The sequence below is a fragment of the Cnephaeus nilssonii genome (assembly GCF_951640355.1).
Source record: "Cnephaeus nilssonii genome assembly, chromosome: 7".
Taxonomy (NCBI): Eukaryota; Metazoa; Chordata; class Mammalia; order Chiroptera; family Vespertilionidae; genus Cnephaeus; species Cnephaeus nilssonii.
The window spans coordinates 75,252,093-75,270,915 of record NC_137078.1 but is presented as its reverse complement, the minus strand read 5'-3'; the positions used below and the strand labels follow the sequence as shown (position 1 = coordinate 75,270,915).

The window sequence follows — 18,823 nt, the reverse complement described above, 5'->3', positions numbered from 1 at the left end:
GCAACCACACAGGTTCTACCTCCTGCCTCTCTCCCACAGAACAAGCTGTGCTGGTAGGTGAACAGGGGATGAGATATAGCAAGGGCACAGAGTGGGATTGGGGTGGGAACCAACCAAAAGCAAAGTCCTTTCCAGGTACCCACAGACTCAAGGACACAGGAGGGAAGTTCCGACAGAATCTTGCTTTCTCTGGAGCACATCACTTGCCATGAGGGCAGGGTTTCTGACTCCCACTCCATGGACCAGGCAGGCTGTCTCGGTGGTGGGAAGAAAGAGGGGCACTTACCGGGGGAAGATGGCAGTCATCAAGGCTGAAGCATAGCCAGGCTTGCAAGCTCCCTCTGAGAAGTTTGCGTACTTGGTGGCTAACTCCGCAGGCCTGTGGGAAGAGAAGGAGAGTCACAGCCTGCCAGCCACTCCGCAGTCAGGGGGTTACTGGTTTGTGAAGAACTGTAGGTGTTAAACCTTGAATAAAGCTTCATTCCCTACCATCAGCACTTAAGTCCTTCTACACCAAGGCTTCGGGGGGCGGGGGGAGGGCAAAACCCCCCAAATCAAAAAGCCCTAAAGGACTAGGTAGATAAATAAGCAAGGCCCATCCATGGAACTTAGTAAAAAGAACTCACTGGGTTCACATAGATTCTCTTGCTGTAACTCTGATACTGAGAAAATCAGGAACTCCATCCAGGCTCCCAGACTGGGAACGTAGAGCCTGGACCTCTGAAGAGAGAGCTGCTCAGGCTTTGATCAAGTCAGCGGCACTGCCCTTTCCACATCCTTCTGTATCCTACAGGCCAGCCTCATCTGCCTCGATGCTCTCCAGCCATGGGAGCCACTCAGGGTGCCCTGAATACAGATCACATGTACGCTGGGGCTATTTACTGTGACCATCAGGCATTTAGTTGAGAAAGTTCTCGTCCTCTTCTATTCTCTCTGCCTAGAGTGTTCTTCCTTGTCCTTCTCTATTTGGCTATGCCTACTGGGTTTTCAAAACTAAGCTCAGATGCCAACTTCACTGGGAGTAATTCCCTGACCTCCAGACTGCCCCCCGCCACCCACACTACATGCTAACTCCCATCAGCACTCACTGCTGTGCTGTAACTGTTGGTAGCATGTCTCCCTCTTTACACTGTAATTTCCATGCCTCCCTCTTTACACTGTAATTTTCAGTCTGATTGAACCCTGCACCCCAGTACCTTACACAGAAACGGGCAAACAAAGACCCTTATAATTTTATTAAGGAACAAAATGACCCTGAGCGTCTCACTGTACTTGGACTGGAACCAAGACAGTCTTGGGAACCCACAAGTCAGAGATGGCCGAAATTTTTTCAGAAGACTTGTGTGTTTCAGCCCTGGCTTTGTTGCCGTGTGACTGTAGACAAGTCACCTCATACCTTTGGGCTGCAGTGCCTTTGTGTGTTCAGTGTGGGGCTGGAGTAGTCTAGAGAAAACTACATCGGAAGAACAGGATACTTGCAGTGACTGCTGGGGCTGGAGGCCCTGCATGCTGGGGACCTGAGGAAGTCCCCAGTCCCAGCCTCCCCCGCCTCCCCCTTTGGACCTGCTGCCAAAACTGATCACTCTGATGCCCAGCTGCTCTCCTGTGCTGGGGCCCTGTGGCAAATTTCCCTTAGGGCTGCCTTCCGCAGGGACTGGGTGGGGTCATATAAGGTGGTGGTGTTGGGGGGGGGGGGGGGAGGGGCTGGCACCTGCACTAGATAGCCAGAAACCATGGGGCACTGCCTTGCCTATCATGTGTCATGTGTGACTTACTCATGTACCACTGAGGGCCTAGCCCAGGGCCGTACACAGAATAACTGCTCAGTGAATTTAGACAAACGCATCTGTATCCATGTGCAATTTCTTCTAGAAATCCATGTATTTTTTAGCCATTCCTACCAATGAAATTTAAAGCTTGAAATGCAAAAGCAAATGATGAGTGACAAGCCAGGGCAGGGACTTTATTTGGTAGGCAAAGGAAAGTCAAAGGCTTAACAAGAAAATTTACATAGCAATATTTTTTTTATGTAAACAACAGTATTTCAGAAACAAAATATAAACTACATTTCAATTACTAAACTTACTGGAAGCTTTTGGACTAGGCACAGTGATGACAACATTATAGATTTTTTTAATTACTCCTCTTAACAGCCATGTGCTATTAATTATTAGTTTCTACACAAGCTCAGGAAGATGAAGAGACTTATCCAAACTCACACAGCTAGTAAGCGGCGGGCACTGGATTTGAACCTGTCTCTAACACCAGTGCAGGAGCTCTTAACATGGCACTGCCACCAGCGTGGATCACAGCAAGTGCCATCACAGGGAAGCGGAGCCGAGGGCAGTGCACAAGGGGCAGTGCAGCTGGAGATGGGAAGAGGGTCAGAAGTGGTATCTGAGCAGCAAGGCACCATGAGTTCCTCATACCCTTGTCTCCCAACCCCCCACCACCTGCCTGCCCACCTTGTACAGTGGGTCCCTTCGGTCTTTCTGAATTCTAGAAAGTTTCACAAAGAATATGAAAGATGAATGGCAGTTGCCTCTTTAGCACAGTGCACTGCATGAATACACGTACAGTAAGAGACACACCTTTGGCCACCTCTCTCCTCTCTAGTTTACACCATCAACTTTTGGCAAGGTGCTTCAAGAATAAGGGCTATGGGACAGTCCAGGGCCCATGGGCTCAGGTAATCTATGGCAGAGAGGAGGGAGCACCGGCAAGATGGAGCACAGGGAGCCAGAACCCAGCAGGAAAGGCTCTTCCCATGGCAGTGCGAGGTGGTCACACACATCAAGGGTGGTTGGCTCTAAACACCCTCCATGCCCCTGCCCAATTCAAAAAGCAACAGTAACTTCAAAAACACAGGGCCCTGGCTACAGTGGGTGGGTCAAATTATTACCAAATTAAAATGCCTTAGACATGGCCTCCTGACTATCCCAGTAAGAGAAGAATAGGGGGAGTGTTGGGAACTCTGAGTCATACAGCAGGCTGGGACCCCTGGGGCAGTTAGCGGTCAAAACCACCAAGACTAACAGTCGCCAACTCCCCAGGGCCAGAATAGTTAGTTTCTCTAAGGCACTCACACTCCAAATGCCAGGAGGCCCCCACAGATGTCTGATCAAATCATGCAGCCCTTGTTCTGCTCATGCTCTGCAGCTGGCCTTTCATTTCGGGAGCTTTAGCATTTCAAACAGTAAGAGCACCCATTGTCCTACAAACGTGACTACCAAGACCCTGGGGTGAAGAGTGTAGACCACTGCACTCTCAAGAGGAAATCCAGATGGACAGACTGGAATCTGAAAGACGGAACCAGACTTCACTCCCCTGCTTCACTCACAAGCACCAAGTTGAAGGAGTCAGGCCAAGCAATGAGTTATAAATAAGAAGTGTAGGATCTGGACTCAGACCCGTTCTCAGAGGACACTGGCAAGCTGTGTGGCCTTGGGCAAGTGATGGAAAATCAGACTCTCAGCTTCCTCATCTGCAAATGAGAACCACTCAGTTCCCAGGGATCTTGGGGGGATGTGGTGAGAAAGCCCACGTGGAGGGTAGCACCATGCATGTACTGTGAGAGATGAGGTGGCAGCGGCAGGCAGCCAGGCTTTGAACACTTGGCTCAAGTTTGGGTTCTGTCACCAGGGAGCGTCGCTGAGTGATTTCCAGTGGAAGAGTGCATTGTGAGGCTCAACATTTGGGAGACAAAGAGTAGCACTGCAAGAGGAGAGAGTGTGATGTCTCAGTTTTCAAGGGAAGGAAGTATCTCAAGAAGGACAGAGGGACCAGCTGTGCCAAACACAGGGGTAGGCCAGGTGTGGCCCAGGACTGACAGCTGGATTTGGCAACATGAGGTTACTCCCGACCTTGAAAAGAGCTGTTTCACTGGAGGGGTGAGGGCGAGGGGACGAAATGCTTATTTCATTGGATTTAAGAGAAACGAAAGAATTGGAGACATGGAATATAAACTGGAGTTTTGCTATAAAGGAAGACAGAGAAATGGGGCAATTAGCTGGAGGAGAGAAGCAAGGAAATATTTTAGCATGTTTATAAGCTGCTTAGAATAAGCGAAAAACTCATGAGTAGTCGAGATGGGACAGTTGTAGGAAAAATGCCTTTGTGCAGGTGAGGGGAAAGGACTTAATACAAAAGGGTTGGTCTTATCTCTGCTCACCCTGCCCTTCCCTGTGATTACCTGTGCATCTTGCAATATTCCGTTTAAGCACCGCTTCCTTTATGAAGCTTTTCATGATTACTTCCCTTCCTGAGTAGAAACAGCCCTTTCTGCCTGTGGACCCCATCTTACCTAGAGCTGACTTCCACCTTCAGCTTGCCCACTTGTCTCCGCACACTCTCTTTCTCTCCCACCTCCTTCCCTTCCTTCCTCTCATTCATTCATTCACTCACTCAACCAATATGTAGAGGCAACAGAGTGACTCTGCTTGAATCTGTATCCTGACTCAATCCCTTACTGGCTGTGTGACTTTGGGCACGTGATTTAACTACTCTGTACCTTAATTTCCACATTTCAAAACTGGGATTATAGTAGTACTTCATAAAGTTGTTGTGAGGATTATGTTGAGAAAAACGTGCTTACTACAATGCCTGGCACATAGTTTCTTTCTAAATACATGTTAACAGTGACAATCTTACTGTTATCTGCCAGACATTGGCCTGGGATTAGGGATAAAATGACCAGGACAGAGTCATGGCCTGGCACTCATTACACTGAGAAGTAACTATCCATTTACATGTATTTTTAAAAAATTAATTAATTAAATTCTTTATCCTCACCCAAGGAGTGAGGATATTTTTTTCCATTGATTATTAAAGAGAGTGGAAGGGAGGAGGCAGGGGATGAACCTGCAACCCAGGTATGTGCCCTTGACTAGAAATCGAACCCATGACCCTCCAGTACACAGGTCAACACTCTAACCACAGAGCCATGCTGGCCAGGGCATCTACTTATCTTTTTCTCCTAGATTAGTGGTTCCCAACATTTTGTTGGCCATGCCCCACCTAAGCATCTCTAAAATCCTGATGCCCCCCCTGTGACACATAATTCTTATTATTCAAAAAGTAAACTCCTAGTCATGTGTAGGGAGCCTAAAAGGCCATTAACGTGGTTTAAACAAGCTTCCAAAGAACATGGAATCCATGAAAGAGAAAAATAAAAGAACAAAAGGACAGTTGAAGTACTGAAGAAGAAATCACTAAGAAATTGTTAAAAAAATAATATGAAGTGATATGAAAAAATAGCAAATAAAGCAAAACATATGAGAACTAAAATGCATAAATATATCACAATATGTATTTATTAGTATCCTATATAATAAAAGGCTAATATGCAAATTGACCATCACTCCAATACACAAGATGGCCACCACAAGATGGTCAGCAGGGGAAGGCAGTTGTGGGCAATCAGGCCAGCAGGGGAGGGCAGTTAGGGGCAATTGGGCTGGCAGGGGAGGGCAGTTGGGGGTAATCAGGCCTGCAGGGGAAGGCAGTTAGGGGTGACCAGGCCAGCAGAGGAGAGCAGTTGGGGCAACCAGGCCTGCAGGGGAGGGCAGTTGGGGGTGACCAGGCCTGCATGGAGGGCAGTTAGGGGTGACCAGGCCTGCAGGGGAGGGCAGTTGGGGGCAACCAGGCTGGCAATGGAGGGCAGTTAGGGGTGACCAGGCTGGCAATGGAGGGCAGTTAGGGGTGACCAGGCAAGCAGGGAAGGGCAGTTGGGGGTGACCAGGCCTGCAAGGGAGGACAGTTAGGGGTGACCAGGCTGGCAGGGGAGGGCAGTTAGGGGTGACCAGGCCGGCAGGGGAGGGCAGTTAGGGGCAATCGGGCTGGCAGGGGAGCAGTTAGGCGTTGATCAGGCTTCAACAGTTATTCCTGAGGCAGGGGAGTGGTTAGGAGGTGATCAGGCTGGCAGGCAGAAGCAGTTAGGGGCAATCAGGCAGGCAGGCAGGCGAGCAGTTTGGAGCCAGCAGTCCTGGATTGTGAGAGGACTGGGATCGGACCTAAACGGGCAGTCAGACATCCCTCGAGGGGTCTCAGATTGGAGAGGGTGCAGGCTGGACTGAGGGACACCTCGCCCCCCGTGAACGATTTTCGTGCACCAGGCCTCTATTATATTGTATATGAGGCCCCTAGAACCATAAGAAATGCAAAAGATTCACTGTTAGTAACTCATTCTCGAATTGTCCCCCTTAAAAATCAAACTGCCCCCCTGTGGAGGGTGTGCCCCATGTTGGGAACCACTGTCCTAGACCATGAAAATTGAGCATAGTACATAGCATAGAGCACCATACATAGCACAGAATACATAAGTACCCAACAAAATGTTTGTCAGACTAAACCCAACTGGTTAACTTGACTTGAAAATTAATTGAGAAGAAGTGTGGGGGAGAGGTGGTGATAGCGAGGAAAATGGAGAAGGGACTTCAACAGTTATTCCTGAGGACTCTATAGATCAGTGATGGGCATCTTGTGACCAATAGTCTAAGTCCTATGATCCTCTCAAAGAGGACTGAACTCAGATCAGCCCCCTACTATGCACTCTCCCTCATTCTATGTGCTAGTTTACTGATGTGGAGGTCAAGAAACTGATTGTGAGTGTGAAGTAAGACCATGTAAGTAAGGTACCATTCACACTGCCTGGCAAATAATAGTTAATAAAAATCAGTTTCCTTTCAAGCAAATATAGCAACTTAAAGGTAGCCAACATTGCTGTGCTGGGAGGGCTGGCACGAACACAGATAAGAAGCCTCAGCACAGACCTCACCTCCCACTGCTTCTGCAGGTCTGTCCCCTCTCACCTTCCTTATGAAGACGCTTTTCTCCGATAACTAGAGGGTTGTTGCTGGGGCAATGACATTACTTCAGAAATGAAAGAAGCTGCTTACGTTAGATTTAGTAAGCTTATTCTGTTACTAAGCATTTTTATTTTAACTTATTTTCTGAAATAGCTTTTATGTAAGAAAAAGTAATACTGTCATAGATCCTTTTAAGCTCCAAGATGGAAACTTTTCTTCTTAAGGACAATTTTATCTCTTCTGACTCCCTCTCCCCTCCAAGCCCATGGCCCCCTTGTTAAAGGTCTGCTGGCTCTTGTTGTAATATCATGCGTCTCTTCATTCACTCACGTTCGGGTGCTGTCCATCAATCCTACTCTGAGTTATCACTGACCCTTTGCTCTTTGTGAACTCCAGAGCATACTTGGGCTTCTATACAGTTTCTGCCTCACGGCGATTAGTGATAAACTCAACAACGCTCTCATGTTTCTTCCATCACTTTAAGAGGAACTACTTGATCTGAGCCATCTGGAATTTGTGGTATTTCTCAGTGCTGGAGGCCCTGCTTTCCATCTCTGGGTACTGGGCACAGCAACATCTTTTCAACATACCAGGCCACTCTACTATTTGATTCAGTGATGACTGCAGTTTAACTTCATCTCCAGGTCTTGCAATATGTTTCATTTTGACTGGTTAGCATGCTCTCCATCCAGTAAGCTCTTGCTTAGCCTGAGCTATGTAGGCAATTCTCACAGACTCTCCGCCAGGGACCTGTTGTGACCACTCCAATTCAATCTCGTTTCTTTGAAAATTAAGACACATCCTCTTTCTGGGTGGTACTGAAAAGAGCAAAGAAACTAAGATTTATTGAGCATAAACCATGTGCCAGACAGTTGACCTAATTATCTAATTTAGCTTTACAATAATCCTCTGAGACAGTATAGCCCTTAGACCCAGAGGACATAGTTGAAAGATGTGCTGTTCCATGTCTAAACTATAAAATTGCAAATGATAAATTTTAATAGGGATTGCATTCAATCTGTAGATCACTTTCAGTAGTATGGACATTTTAACAATATTCTTCCAATCCATGAGATGCGTATTTTTCCATCTATTTGTATCCTCTTCAGTTTCTTTCATGAATGTCTTACAGTTTTCAGTGTCTGGGTCTTTTGCCTCCTTAAACTTATTTCTAAGTATTTTATTCTCTTTGATGCAAATTGTAAATAGGATGGGCTATTTTCTTAATTTCTCTTTCTTATAGTTCACTATTTGTGTATAGAAATGCAACTAATTTTTGTGTATTGATTTTGTATCCTGCAACTTTACTAAATCTGTTTAATACTTCTAACAGTTTTATGGTGGATTTTTAAGGGTTTTTTATATCTTGTCATCTGCAACTACAGACAGTCTTACTTCTTTTTGGATCTGGGTGCCTTTTATTTCTTTTTTTTCTTGCCCAATTACTTTGACTAGGACTTTCAGTATTATGATGAATAAGTAAGAGTGAGCATCCTTATCTTTTTCCTGATTTTAGAGTAAAAAATTTCCAGCTTTTCACCACTGAGTATGATGTCAGCTGTAGGCTAGCCATATGATGTATGATGCTCTCTCTTGATGCTGGGCAGCAGCAGCAAGCTGTATCTCCCAGTCAGACAGGTGATTGCAACGGTAAATAACTGATACTCTAAGATGTACTATGCTACCAGCATTTTGGGGATATTGTGTTCTGAGCACGTTTAAGATAGGTTAGGTCAGTGGTTGACAAACTGCGGCTCGCGAGCCACATGCGGCTCTTTGGCTCCTTGAGTGTGGCTCTTCCACAAAATACCACGTGCGGGCGCACACGTACAGTGCGATTGAAACTTCGTGGCCCATGGCCAGAAGTCGGTTTTCGGCTCTCAAAAGAAATTTCAATCGTTGTACTGTTGATATTTGGCTCTGTTGACTAATGAGTTTGCCGACCACTGGGTTAGGCTAAACTATGATGTTTGGTAGGTTAGGTGTATTACATACATTTTTGACTTAACAATATTTTCAACAGTAAGTCGAGGAGCATCTGTATATTTGTGTATGTCTACTTCTATGCTCTCTATTCTATTACCAATACCATGGAACAGAATACTTGATTACTGTAGCATTATTTTAAGTCTGAAGTCATGTAGCATCGGTCCCTCAACTTTGTTCTTTATTAGCATTACATGGGCTATTTTGGGTCTTTTGCCTTTCCATATCCTATATAATAAAAGTGTAATATGCAAATCGACCGGTCGGCAAAATGACCAGTTGCTATGATGCGCACTGACCACCAGGGGGCAAATGCTCAACGCAGGAGCTGCCCCCAGCCCACAGGCCCTGATTGCCTGATCGGGGCCTGCCGGCCAACCTCTTGGTCCCTCCCCCTGCCAGCAGACTCTGATCGCCTGATGGGGAATGGGAAACTGAGGATGGGTGTTGGCAGACATGGGCGGCGCCAGGCCAAGACAGTGCAACTGGGGCCCTGATCACCCTGCCAGTTGCCCCACACACAGAAGGCTGCCAGCGGGGGATGGGGCCGGCTGCTGCAGCTGGGGGAAGATTGGCTCTGATTGCAGGCCAGGCCTAGGTACCCTTCCCGTGCATGAATTTCATGCGCCGGGCCTCTAATAAACTATAAGTTTGTTGCTAACCACTAAAGAACTTGCTGGAGTTTTCGTTGTTGTTAATCCTCAACCGAGGATATTTTCACCATTGATCTTTAGAGGGAGTGCAAGGGAAGGTGGGGAGGGGAGGGGGAGAGAAAGAGGAGAAGGAGGAGAGAGAGGGAAAAAAACATTGATGTGAGAGAGACAGATCAATTGGTTGCCTAATGCACACACCACAATCAGGGCCATTCAATACATGCAACCTAGGTATATGCCTCTGACCAGGAGTTGAATCTGCGACCCTGTGGTGCACTCTAACACTGAGCAACACCAATTATGTTGAATCTACAGATCAAGTTCGGAAGAACTGACATTTCAACAATATTGAGTCTTCTAATCCATGAACATGGAATATATCTCCATTTATCTAGTTTTTTTTAAATTTCTTTCATTAGAGTTTTGTAGTTTTCCATATATATATGAAAGTGTATTTTGTCAGATTTATACCTAAGTATTTCTTTGTGTATGTTCATGTAAATAATATTGTGTTTTGTTTTTAAATGTATTTTCATTGATTTCAGAGAGGAAGGGAGAGGGACAGAGAGACAGAAACATCAATGATGAGAATCACTGATTGGCTGCCTCCTGCCTGCCCCCAACTGGGGATTAAGCCCACAACCTGGGCATGTGCCCTTGACCGGAATCAAACCCAGGACCCTTCAGTCCACAGGTTGATGTTCTATCCACTGAGCCAAACTGGCTAGGGCTAATATTGTGTTTTTAATTTCAAATTCCAATTGTTCACTTGGTATGTAGAAAAGCAACTGACTTTTGTATATTAACCTTATATCCTGCAACCTTGCTATAATTGCTAATTAGTTCCACGAAATCCCAATTCTCTGGGACTTCCTATGTAGACAACATGTTGTCTGTGAACAAAAACAGTTTTATTTCTACCTTCCTAATCTCTATACCTTTTCTTTCTTTTACGATTGAATTAGAGCTTTCAGTATAATGTTGAATAGGAGTGGTGAAAGGGGACATGTTTGCCTTTTCCCAGTTTTAGGGAAAAGCATCTAGTTTCTCATCATTAAGTGTAATGTTAGCTATAGATTTTTGTAGGTGTTCTTTATCAAAGAGAGAAAGTTTCTCTCTTTCCTGGTTTTCAGAGAGTTTTTCCTAAAAAACAATTGAATGTAGACTGTATCAATGCTTATTCTGTAACTTATAGATAGAATCATATGATTTTTCTTTTTTAGCCCTATGGATGTGATGCAATACAGCAATTGACTTTATAATTACTGCATTTATAATTTGTGTATCTGGAACAAATCCCACTTGTTGTGGTGTGTGACTCCTTTTATACATTGTTGTGTTCAATATACTAATATTTTATTGAGGATTTTTACATGATGCTCATGAGAGATACTAGTCTGTGGTTTTCTTCTCTTACAATTCTTTATCTGGTTTTGGTTTTACGGTAATGCAGGCTTTACAGAACAAGTTAGGAAATGTTCCCTTTGCTTCCATTTTCTGGAAAAGGCTGTAGAGAACTGCTATCATCTTTTCCTTAAATGTCCGATAGAATTCACCACTGAAACCATCTGAGCCTAATGTTTTCTGTTTTGGAAGGTTATTAATTATGGACTCAATTTCTTTAATAGATATAGACCTATTCAGATGATTTATTTATTCCTGTGTGAATTTTGATAGTTTGTGTCTTCTAAGGAATTGGTCCATTGCATCTAAGTTATAAAATTTGTAGGCATAAAGTTATTCATAATATTCCTTTACTATTTGTAGGCACAAAGTTGTTCATAACATATTGATCCATGGGATCAGTAGTGATGATCTCTTTTTCATTTCTGATATTAGTAATTTTTATCTTCTCTTTTTTTCTTGGTTAACCCAGCAAGAGGTTTTTCAATTCTATTAATATTTCCAAAAAAAATAATCTTTTAGTTTTGTTGGATTTTTTTCTACTGATTTCTGCTCTTTACTTCTATGACAGCCTCTTAGGTACTATTTTCCTTTCCACTTCTGCTCCTCTCCAATCCTTCTATCATCTCACAGCTGAAGTCATTTTCCTATAGGTCAAAACTGATGGTTTCTCACCTGCTTACAACACTCCAGTGGCATCTTCTGCCCTCAAGATGAAGCCCACATCTTACTATTATCACCACAGCCCTGCATGATTTGGTCTGTCCATTCCTCAGCTGTACCATGTTTCACCCTCAGGCCTCTTAGAACTTTGACAACACAGAAAAAACAAATATAAAATCTCTACACAAACATGCATTTCAATTGTGGATAAGAAAAGGATACTTAAATAGGCCAATAGAATGTACAGGAAACTCTTCAATTGATTTACATGTCAAAAGACCATAAAAAAACACACTAAAAAAAAGGGCTAGTAGTCAAAACTTAATATAAAATAGATTCTAAAAAACAGTGTTAGAGATCAAGAGAAAATGAAATCATGAAAAAAACAAAACAAAACAGAAAAAGGGTGCATCCAAATATTTTTTTCACTTAAAGGTATATAAGGACAATACAGAAAATGTAAACTCAAAAGAAAAAAAGTACCCACAATCCCACTATCATAACTGCTATTATGCTATATTCAGATATGACAACAGGCTTGAAGGCTATACCCCCAATTATTCTAAACCCTGGCATGTTAGAATCACCTGGGGGAACTTTCAAACATTAAGGTACTCGAGTTGGATTTCTTTTCTTCTTCTTTTTTTAAAAATATATTTTATTGATTTTTTATAGAAAGGGAGAGGGATAGAGAGTTAGAAACATTGATGAGAGAGAAACATCAATCAGCTGCCTCCTGCACACCTCCTACTGGGAATGTGCCCGCAACCAAGGTACATGTCCTTGACCGGAATCGAACCTGGGACCCTTCAGTCCACTGAGCCAAACCGGTTAGGGCTTGAGTTGGATTTCTGATCAACTAAATCGGAATCTCTGGGTGATGAGGTCCTGTGTTGAGAAACACAATATAGACATACTCCTACATGTAGGCAGGGGCCTTATCTCAAAGGTGCGTTTATTCTTAGTATCAATCACCTGGGAAAGCGGAGAGTTCCTCAGACAGGAAAGGGAATTTTTAAGAGCAGTGGTTCTCAACTGCATATCAGACTTACCTGGGGAGCTTAAAAAAACCAACGCCCAGGCTACTCCTCAACCCGACGACTTTACAATCTCTGGGGCAGGGGTGGGGAACCTTTTTTCTGCCAAGGGCCATTTGGATATTTAGAACATCATTTGCAGGCTATAAAAAATTATTAACTTAAAAATCAGCCTGCTATATTTGGCCAAACATTTCATTAACTCACTCCTAAAGCCTTGGCAGAGCCAAACCAAATGATTTCGCAGCCGTATGCAGCTGGCCAGATGTTTCCCACCCCTGTTCTCAGTGGTAGATGAAGGAATCAGTAAATTTTTAAGCTTCTCAAGTGATTCCACTATATAACCTGGGCATGTGCCCTGACCGGGAATCGAACTGGCAACTCCTCTGTGTGCAGGCCAACACTCTAATCACTGAGCAACACCAGCAGGGCTATTAAGATTTTTTACCAACAAGAAGTATGAAATTGCCATTTACTGGGGTAGGAAAGATTCTGGGAGGCAGGGGGTATAAATCCGGAGTTGGGTTTTGGACATCTATCTATATAATAGAGGAATATGCAAGTTAGCCCGGATGCTGTAACGTCACGACCGGACAGCAGGGACCTGAGGCTACATGGCGCCTGGCCAGGGCGAGGGACCTCAGGCCACGCCCCTCGCCCGGCGGGGCTTGAAGGGGGACCTCAGGCCACGCCCCTCACCCGGCGGGGCTTGAAGGGGGACCTCAGGCCATGCCCCTTGCCTGAGGTCCCCCGTAAAGCCCCCCCACCGGGGATGGTCCCCCGTAAAGCCCCCCCCCCACGGGGGACCTCAGGCCACGACCCCCCAGCCCCAGTGCCAGGCTGGGGGACCTTATGCTGCACCCCCCTGCTGGGCAGGGTTTGACAGGGGACCTCAGGCCGCACCCCCTGCCACAGCACCGGGCGACCTGAGGCTGCGCCCCCTGCCTGGAGGGGCTTGACGGGGGTGGGGCTGGCAGGTCTGGTTTCACCCAATGGGGGTGGGGCCAGCCAGGTCTGGGTCTCCTGCATTTTCGAAGCACATGTGGGTAGTGGGTGGGGACTTGACTCTAGGTGCCGCAGCACGCCCCAGACTCTGACAGGAGGAAGATTTTCTATAAATTTTACTAATTTTCTTTCATCTCTGACACTTCTATTATAGAGAAAGGGCAAATAGCAATGTTAAAATATTTCCTCTAATTAATTCTCTTTTAATGTGCACGAATTTCGTGCACTGGGCCACTAGTGTTAGGTATGAGATGCCTAATACACATTCAAGTAAAGCAATTAATTGCATAAATGAATCTGGAGTGTGGGGAAAGAGGACTGGGCTTGAACTATAAATTTGGGAGTCATCAACCCAGATATCGTTAAAGCCATGAGACTGAATGAGATCATAAGTGGCTGTGGTGAGGCATAAGTAACACAGAAAGTACCCAGGAAGGCGTTAGCACACAATACATACTCAATGAACACTTTCCCCTTGCAGCTGCAGGGAGCTTGGCAGGCTCTTCGGGAAACAGGAAGCGATACCTTAGGCCCTAAGGCTTAGGGTATAACTTGCACTGCTCCATGTATTTAGGCCTTTCACAATTTTAGTTTTCACAAGCCCTTGGGGGGTTAAAAGATGTTGGTTTCAGCTTTCAGGTCTTTGTATCTTCACATGTAATTCCTTATGAAATGAGTCTGAGAATTAAACTCCCCATGTCTGCATCTGCCCACATGGCGACTATAAGGCACCACACTGTCACAGCGGACCAGAGATTCCCTGGAGCACGGAGCACCTACCCACACCCCGCTGAGACAGATGAAACCTCCACTCAGTAAAATCAGCTCCTAGAAGGCTGACATCAGCTCAGGAAACGCACACCCGGACACCAGGGTCTGGCTCCTTCATGGCTCCAGATGGCTCTTCTCTCTGCTGGACTAATGGGCACATTCCTGGCTCATGGGGTCATATTCCTCTTCACAACTGAGACTGAGATACCCTTAGGGTTCTGTCTGGAATGTTCTGCCTCCAAATAATGGCAGGCTAACCCATCTCTTCCTTTGATTCTTTGCTCAAATGTTCCTTTCTCAGTAAGGCCTACCCTGACTACCCCCTTTAAACTTGCACTCGCTTCTCCAGCATTCCTTTTTCCTTTGTCATAGCACTTATCATCTTCCATGACAGTGAGAACATTACTTATTTATTACACTTCGTTTATTAACCATCTTATTCCCTGGTATATCCTCAGAGCATGGACTACGGCCTGATGCATGGCAATTGCTCAAGAAATCTGTTGAATGAATAAGGAAGTGCTTACCTTAATGTTGGGGCAGCAGCCTGTAGCCCTGAACCTTTCCCCAGGTCCCTCAACTTTGAACTCTTTCAGAGATCCCAGAGCCTCCCCAGGGACCAGACCCGAACCTCCTGGAGGCATCATCCAATTGGGCTGTCCCTGAGTGCACTGAGCAGCCTGGGTGCCCACCCCCAAGGGAACACAAGATTAATTCTTAGGCGCCTACAGGCCAGCAATACCCAACTCACCAGCCTCACATCCTGGTTATTCTTGCTCATTCCTTCAATTACATCCTGGTCAGTTTCCTCATCCGTAAGTCACTGCTCTCTGCTTCTTCTTTGTGGCCCACTCTCCCACTTCTCTCCCCCTGAACCGTACTCTGACTTTCCACTGTGTCCTCTGAAGCCTTGCTCTTGTACATCCTCAGCTTCTTCAGTGAACGTTCCTCCTACCTTCTGCGTTCATAGTAACCTTGGTATCCCTGAAAACACCAGATTCCCTACTGCCCTGTGCAATGGAGGCTGCTCCTTCTACTATGCACCTGAGAACCCCTTGTGAACTCTTTGTACTCCATTTAGGCTTCCAAGCCAACCTATTTAAAAACAAAACAAAAACCCGTTCATCGTTGTCAAAACCTGTTTGGCTCAGTGGATAGAGCGTCAGCCTGCGGACTGAAGGGTCCCAGGTTCGATTCCGGTCAAGGGCATGTACATTGGTTGCGGGCACATCCCCGGTGAGGGGTGTGCAGGAGGCAGCTGGTCGGAGTTTCTCTCTCATCGATGTTTCTGGCTTTCTATCCCTCTCCCTTCCTCTCTGTAAAAAATCAATAAAACATATATTTTTTTAAAAACTTGTTCATTGCTCATGGCTGGTGCTCAAGAAATATTTACTAAATGAGTAAGTGAGAAAATGAAATCTGGGGAATGGAACAAGAGGCAAGCTGAGGTTCAAGTCTCATTTTGGGGCTATATCCTTCCCAGTTTACCAGACACTGAAAAGGGTACAGGACATGTTGAATGGCATCCTTGGGTGATTACTATTAATCCTATTTTATAGTGGGAAACTGAGGCTTAGGAGTTAAACAACTCACTTAAGATTACAGCTAGTAAGATAGGGAACTGGGCTTTAAAAATTCATGTCTGACTTCACAGCCCATGTTTTTAACCTCCGAAAACCACTGCCCCCCAGAACAACAGAGCTTGCAGTTAAAAGGCAAGGTTTGTACAGCTCACTGCATCTAAGTAGCCTGAATGATTTTCACGGCGCTCACAAGTGATTCTGTCATGCAGATAGAAGCAGCAGGGAAGTCTCAAAGGAAACAGAAAACGATTTATTCCACAAAGACATAATTAAAAGAGTATCGTAAAGATAAAAAATCCAAAACATCTATTTCTAGATTTTTTTGGTGAGTATCATAGGATATAGAGATATTTTAAGAGCATTTTTATATATAATAGGATCTCAAGAATAGAAAGCACCTGAGGTGGAGAGACGATTCTCATGCAGCTATACCTGTGCTGCATTCTTAATTGGGGTCAGCCAACTATGATTTGTGGGTCAAATCCAACCCTCTATCTGTTTTTAGTATGGCCCTTGAGTTAAGAATGTCTTTTTGCTTGTGAAACTCTGATCTCATTTTACATTGATATTAAAACATTTTAACAGTGAAAAAGAAAATAATGTTTTTAAAATTTTTAATGGTTGGGGAGTATATTTCATGGCATAAAAATTATATGAAATTAAAATTTCAGTGTCAATAAATAAAGTTTTATTGGAATACAGCTATACTCATTTGCCTATATGTTATCTATAGCTGCTTTCATGTCACAGCAGCAGAGCTGAGCACTGTAGTTGGGACAGAGATAATAAGGCCCCCCAAACCCTAAAATATTAACCATCTGGCCTTTTCCAGTAAAAAGCTGACCAACCACTGTGACAGGTCATTTCCTCTGATTTATCTTCCAGTTCAGTAACTGCCTTCTGTTGTATCTAATCTACTGCTAAATCCTATTGCGTTTTTTTTCCCTGGCTGGGTGGCTCAGTTCATTTGAGTTGTCCCATACACCAAAGGGTTGCGGGTTGGATTCCCAGTCAGGGCATATACCCAGGTTGCGGGTTCAGTCCCTGGTAGGGGTACATATTGGAGGCAACTGATAAATGTTTCTTTGTCACATCATAATGTCTCTGTCTCTGTCTCTCTCTCCCCTCCCTTCCTCTCTCTCTAAAAAAATAGGATTAAAAATAATAATTAATAAATCTTATTGAGTTAATTCTGGTTAGAAGTTCTTTCAAATCTAATATTTTACTTTTTATAGTTCCATATTCCATGTATATAGTTTAATCTTGTCTTTTATTTTTTAACTATCGTACATACAGTACAATTATAGTAACTATAATTGCTTTATAAACTGTGTCTGGTAACTCCAATGTCGTAAGTCTTTGGGAGTCCCTCTCTGCTGTCTGTTATCTTTCATGGTTCTCACTAATGGAGCCTGGTTTCCTTGTGTGCTAGTTATTTTTTACTGTCAGCGTCTCATTTCCTTGAAAAGTTATCAGTGAGAAAGTCATGTCTTTTCCCAGAAAGGTTTTGAGTTTGCTTCTGCCAGGATTTGGAGGCACTGCCAGTCTGAAACATCTTAAACTTAGAGTTCATGGATCCCCTGAGGATAGAACGCTGGCTGTGAATGCCACGTGTTTCTGTTCTTTTACCTTACTGCCCTGATCCTCTCGGTGCTCTGGCAATCTTTCCTGCTGTCCTGGTTTGGTGTGCAGGCTTAGTTCTAGTTTATCCTTATGTTGAGTCCTTTGGGATTCCAATTTAATGTGGAATAGACCAAAGATGGACATATGAAATATAACCGACCTGGAGGCTAGAATGAGGTCTAACATTTCATCAGTGTTTCAAAAGAGGAGTTGAGAGAGAGTGAGGCAGAGGCAATATTGAAAGAGAACTGGCTGCCGAAACCAGTTTGGCTCAGTGGATAGAGCGTCGGCCTGCAGACTAAAAGGTCCCAGGTTCGATTCCAGTCAAGGGCATGTACCTTGGTTGCGGGCACATCCCCAGTAGGGGTTGTGCAAGAGGCAGCTGATCGATGTTTCTCTATCATCAATGTTTCTAACTCTCTATCCCTCTTTCTTCCTCTCTGTAAAAAATCAATAAAATATATTTAAAAAAATAAAAAAATAAAGAGAAATGGCTGAAAAAAATTTCAGGACATATGAATTCTTATATCTAAGAAGCTAAATAAACCCAATCAAAATAAATGAAAGCCAATTCTTAGATTTGCAGACTTATTCATACTTTATAGAGCTCTTCCTTTTATTCTTCATAAAACCTTAGCACTAGGTATCGTTATTTATTCTTCATAAGGAAAAACTGGGATCAGACATCTAAAGTGAATTATCTAAGGTCCTTTAAATTAGCAGCAGGGGCAAAAGTCCAACTCAGTTCTGATCCAAGTTCAAATCCTTTCCTACACATTAGAAACAACACAACACAGCAGAGAAAGAATTTGTAAGGGTAGATCTGAATATTGCTAAGGGACTATCCCTCAAAAACAGAACCCCTAACTTGGAAACTTCTCCCTGGAAGCACGTAAAAACCTTTCCCACCTATCTGCGCTTTCTCCGCAGACAGCACTGGGCTGAGAAAGCCTTAGTAGTAAGAAAGAAAAGTCTATCTTGTACATTAAATTGTGATTTAAATCAAATGAAGACAAATTCACTCAAAGGGTTCATGGAACCAGCCTGATACACAACAGAAAGCTACACACAGCCTACTGTGTGGACACTTGTGCCCTCCTAACCCCCTCCTTGCACTCTGGAAGGCAGTTTAAATACTGTAGTTAATGTATCCTACATAGCATGTCTTTTGTTCATCAGGAGTAATTACTACAGCTTCCATTCTGGTGGCATTTCACTGGCTTATTAGCTTATACTTGATTTGTTTTTTTGCCCAGAGCACTAACTTAAGGCTTTTTTTAAGTGAAGGCTGA

The 18,823-nt window shown here is 44.2% G+C and overlaps 1 protein-coding gene across 3 annotated transcripts in view; it reads right to left on the bottom strand.

The window, feature by feature from the left end:
• Positions 1–18,823, bottom strand: part of ST3GAL3 (ST3 beta-galactoside alpha-2,3-sialyltransferase 3) — a 160,798-nt gene that overhangs the window by 66,504 nt on the left and 75,471 nt on the right. For 2 of the 3 annotated variants that reach the window (XM_079778329.1, XM_079778328.1), the window contains one exon: positions 287–379. In XM_079778329.1, the coding sequence (XP_079634455.1) occupies positions 287–379 (93 nt within the window). Of the gene's footprint in view, positions 1–286; positions 380–7,396; positions 9,865–18,823 lie in introns of those variants that run through there. The other variant, XM_079778330.1, reaches the window with a different exon arrangement.